This window comes from Halyomorpha halys, unplaced genomic scaffold (genome assembly GCF_000696795.3).
Source record: "Halyomorpha halys isolate HHAL.00 unplaced genomic scaffold, Hhal_1.1 Scaffold430.1, whole genome shotgun sequence".
Taxonomy (NCBI): Eukaryota; Metazoa; Arthropoda; class Insecta; order Hemiptera; family Pentatomidae; genus Halyomorpha; species Halyomorpha halys.
In genome coordinates this window covers 257,963-261,866 of record NW_027106536.1, presented here as the reverse complement: position 1 = coordinate 261,866, position 3,904 = coordinate 257,963, and the positions used below count along the sequence as shown (strand labels likewise).

The window sequence follows — 3,904 nt, the reverse complement described above, 5'->3', positions numbered from 1 at the left end:
TCCAAATTGCAATAAGTCCATTAATAAATTAAAAAAGTACGACCGGAGTTTAGGAGCAAACCCAATGGCCAATATTAGAAACATTACATTGTCTGTCACTTTTCCTATATGGTTTTAGTTTACTTTGATAACACTTACATACTTAGGAAAGTTATAATGGACATTTAAGAAAAAATGTGCCCCTTTTAGGGGCGTGGCAGAGGAGTAGGGGAACGAGGTGTAGTACGAGCCAATCACTGGCTGCCTTCTGTTTAAGTTAGATTACAATGGTGGACTTTCCTATTAACTTCAACGTAAACCTTCCTTTTGTGGGAGTGGCTCTTTTTGCTTTGAAGAAGAGTACGATCATGCGAACCTTCTGAATTGAACAAGTAATGAAAATAAAGCAAGTTAAAACCCATACGATGTGATAAAAAAAAAAGAAAGAATATTACAACATTTATTAGATCATAATTGTCTTGTCTTGTCACACTCGCTACGTTCGCTCAAGCGTTAACATATCTATTTGTAAGTACCAGTGAAGTTAAGATATGAATGACCGTCTCCGGAGAGCTGATCGATGTCGATAAGAGAGTTAAACTAATTTTTCAAATTAACTAGAGATATAAGTAAGTTTTTTCGGAAGACGGGTCTACTCGACATTAGTGAATGTTTTAAAGATAAGATAAAACTGGCTCAAACGGATTTGATGGGTTGGGCGGGAAGGGAACACCCCTTTTGATTTTTGATGTTAAGGTCTTCACATATAGGATCACCGCCATCATACATCGACCAATATTTTTGTCAGGGTTTAAATTGAAATAAATATGAATCACTCACTTAGTGGCGTGTAGTTCGTTTTTATAAAAATAATTTGCTATTAGATTTATTTTTTATTAATAAATTTGCTATTTTTTTTTCTTCATATTTTTGTAAAAACGTGTTATTATTATTTCAGCCCATAAATTCAAATAAATAAGAACAACATAAACATTATATACAGATAAGATATTTTTCAATAATAGCAACCGGCAGCGCTTCTAAAACCCCATCTTTTGCACAAGTATTAAAAAACAAAATATGTTAGCAAACAATAAGCAAATAGAATGTATTATGTAAAGACATGGGGGAATGAGAGGATGAGGATTTATGAGATAATGGGAGACTTGTCTTCCTGAATAGGATAAAAGAAAAGTAAAAAATAAATAAATAAAAATAATAAATAAAGTAAGAAGAGTTGTTATGGTGGAGGACACATTCCTTACTCAGCAAACCTGAGCTCCTTATACGCTTGTTGGCTGTGCGTGTTGGTGTAAGGTACTCACGGTAGAGCTGGGGCGGGGCTCCGAAGCGAGGTTCCTGTAGCAGCGGCGCCTGCCGTGGCAGCTGGCTTAACTCTTGCTGCTTGTCTGCAACATACCACAACAGACTTGTCTCAACTTACTCCACCTTAAGTAAACTTTACTCTTAAATTCTAAATTGTCTAATATTGTAAATGTATTTTAAAATCGTGTCTTTACTTTTGTGCATCGTTTTATACTTTATTTTTGTTGTAAAATATGAATGTGCTTGTAGAAATATCTTAATACCATGCAGTGTTGGTGTTCGTCAGTATGACACTCGAGTGCCAACAATGACCTTCTTGTCAGGGATCACTTTGCTTTTCTTCAATTATTTTTAAACATTCAGGATCTTCCATTGGATATATTTAACATACTTTCTTTAAGGATTCACTTGATCCACAAATTAAATTTTGAATTACAAATAATCTTGATAGAATTGTTGAATGAAGAGTATGCTCCCTATATGTTTTATTCCTTTCTAAATCCAGTTGCCAAGTTATTGTGCTGTGATCTTCCCGGTTCAGGCACTGCATTGAGGATTGAGCATGCAAGAAACAAATGTATAGGATGAGAGGCTAACAAGTGAGGGAGGAACAAATTTATGGGAAAGCTATTTCTAAGGGTATAGAGGGAAAATAACCTTTGTCTTTAGAAACTTAATCCTAAGTTTTACAAGGTCCTTCAGAAGAAAAAAAATCACTTGAAGTTTCAATAGTGTGTCTCTAGTAGTCTAAATTAGAAGAATCAACAAGCAAATGAAATAAACGACACCCCTATCTTTTCAACATTTTATTGAAAAACAATTGACAATAAATCGTTATGGAGCCCCAGGTTTCTAAGCTACCAAATAAATAAAAAATCTACAAAATAATAAATATTTATTTTTCTTTCGAAGAGTTGTTTGGTTGACTGTACATCAAAGAAGGAAATAAACCAAACGTTAATTAGCTAATTGTATAACATAAATGTTTGTCATCTATTTTCCCTTACAAATGCAAAATGTCGTTTATTTTCTATAATAGTCGAATGATTTTATAGGTTAACATTTATTATTATTAGGTTTATATTTATTTATTTTTCTACATCACCGTCGCTTCGTTTAGACTCATGAAGAACGACATGACCATAATGTCAAACTAGCTCTCCGCCATGTTCTAGAACAATCGTTGAACCTCATACTTCAATATCGTCATTGAAACTAAAGCCTTCCGAACTACATTATATTAACTTAGGGAAGGTTTTGAAGTCATCCAGTGACATATCCGGACCAAACGGGGAATATACGATTATGTCTCAGAGAAGACACTTAAAGGTGTGGGCTGTCGGAAATGCTGACGTACTTATTCGACGTTCTTTTGCAACAGATCTAATTATATTTCCCTCGTCCCCAACCTATTCTAACCAGATGAGAATGTTCGAGAGTGGGACTGCTACGAAACAAAAAATTACTCTCCCATATCGGATTGTGAATAAATGTTGCAAGGTGACGCCTAAGCACTCTCAGCCACCAGAGTCTTAATTGCCCTCTTTGGTTGCTTCAGCAGTATTTCCTAATAACAATCGAAGACCTGAGCGGCCGCCGTTCGAGACGTTACTCTTATTCTTAAATGTTAAGAGAACAGCCAAGTTTCGTCATCCGTGATAATGGAGAAATTAAAAAAGGTCAATTTTGAGCTCCAACACCTCCTCAACATAGAGAAGAGTTCTCAATTATATGACAACTCATTTTATACCTCAATCCGTTCAGTCAAAACATTAATTGAAAGTTGTACTTTTCTAAAAGATGGAACCTTTAATTGCATTTTTCCTAGAGTTGGTGGAAACGTACTTAACTCTACTGTAAAGTGAGCCATTGAAACTAAATTTTAATCCTTCATATTTCGCTGGTAGGGGAAAGATAACAATGTGGGCGGTTCTTAACGTCTTATTATGTATAAGACACATTGCTCGTACATTTTATTCAATATAATATTTACTTTTCACTACATCTTTTAATGTAGCTTCTGTTATGATTTAAAAAGGCGTAAGGCAAAACGCTTTAAGAGAGGCTCTTGACATTTATACCTGAGCGATTGTAGCGAATCCAAAGCTGTGAATCAGCAATAACACCAGTGAATGTTCCAAACCAGAACGTCCACAGTGTTCCTTATTGAGGAAGGAACTGACCCTGCCCGATTGTTGATTGATTGATTCAGGACGAAAAACAAAATTGAACTACTCAATTTGTTTCCAACCAAGTCTTAAAGTTGAACTACTCAATTTGCATTCAACGAAGTCTTAAACGAAAGTATTAATAAAGCTGTAGTAGCCTACCTTGTTCCAAGGTTCGCTGCGCAGGCGTAGAAAGGCTCTGTCTATTTAACGACTGACTTCTAGTTGGAATCGGGTCCGATGATCTGATTTTTTATAAATACAACTCAAACCAATTACAGTAGTACTTACATCCCCAGGCTCTTCATACAGTGAGGACCACGTCGTGTGTAGGCTCCAATGTATTATCTTGTATATCATAATCCCATGGAATTCAAATAATTTATATAAAAGAAACAATTTTGAAAGGTGTGTTCAAATAAGCACAAAAA

At 35.1% G+C, this 3,904-nt stretch overlaps 1 protein-coding gene across 12 annotated transcripts in view; it reads right to left on the bottom strand.

The window, feature by feature from the left end:
- Positions 1 to 3,904, bottom strand: part of LOC106682601 (heterogeneous nuclear ribonucleoprotein L) — a gene marked incomplete at its 5' end in the record, with an annotated part of 271,663 nt that overhangs the window by 59,635 nt on the left and 208,124 nt on the right. For 6 of the 12 annotated variants that reach the window (XM_067044872.1, XM_067044873.1, XM_067044874.1 and 3 more), the window contains 1 exon segment: positions 1,245 to 1,388. In XM_067044872.1, coding sequence (XP_066900973.1) covers positions 1,245 to 1,388 — 144 coding nt within the window. 12 annotated transcript variants of the gene reach the window in all.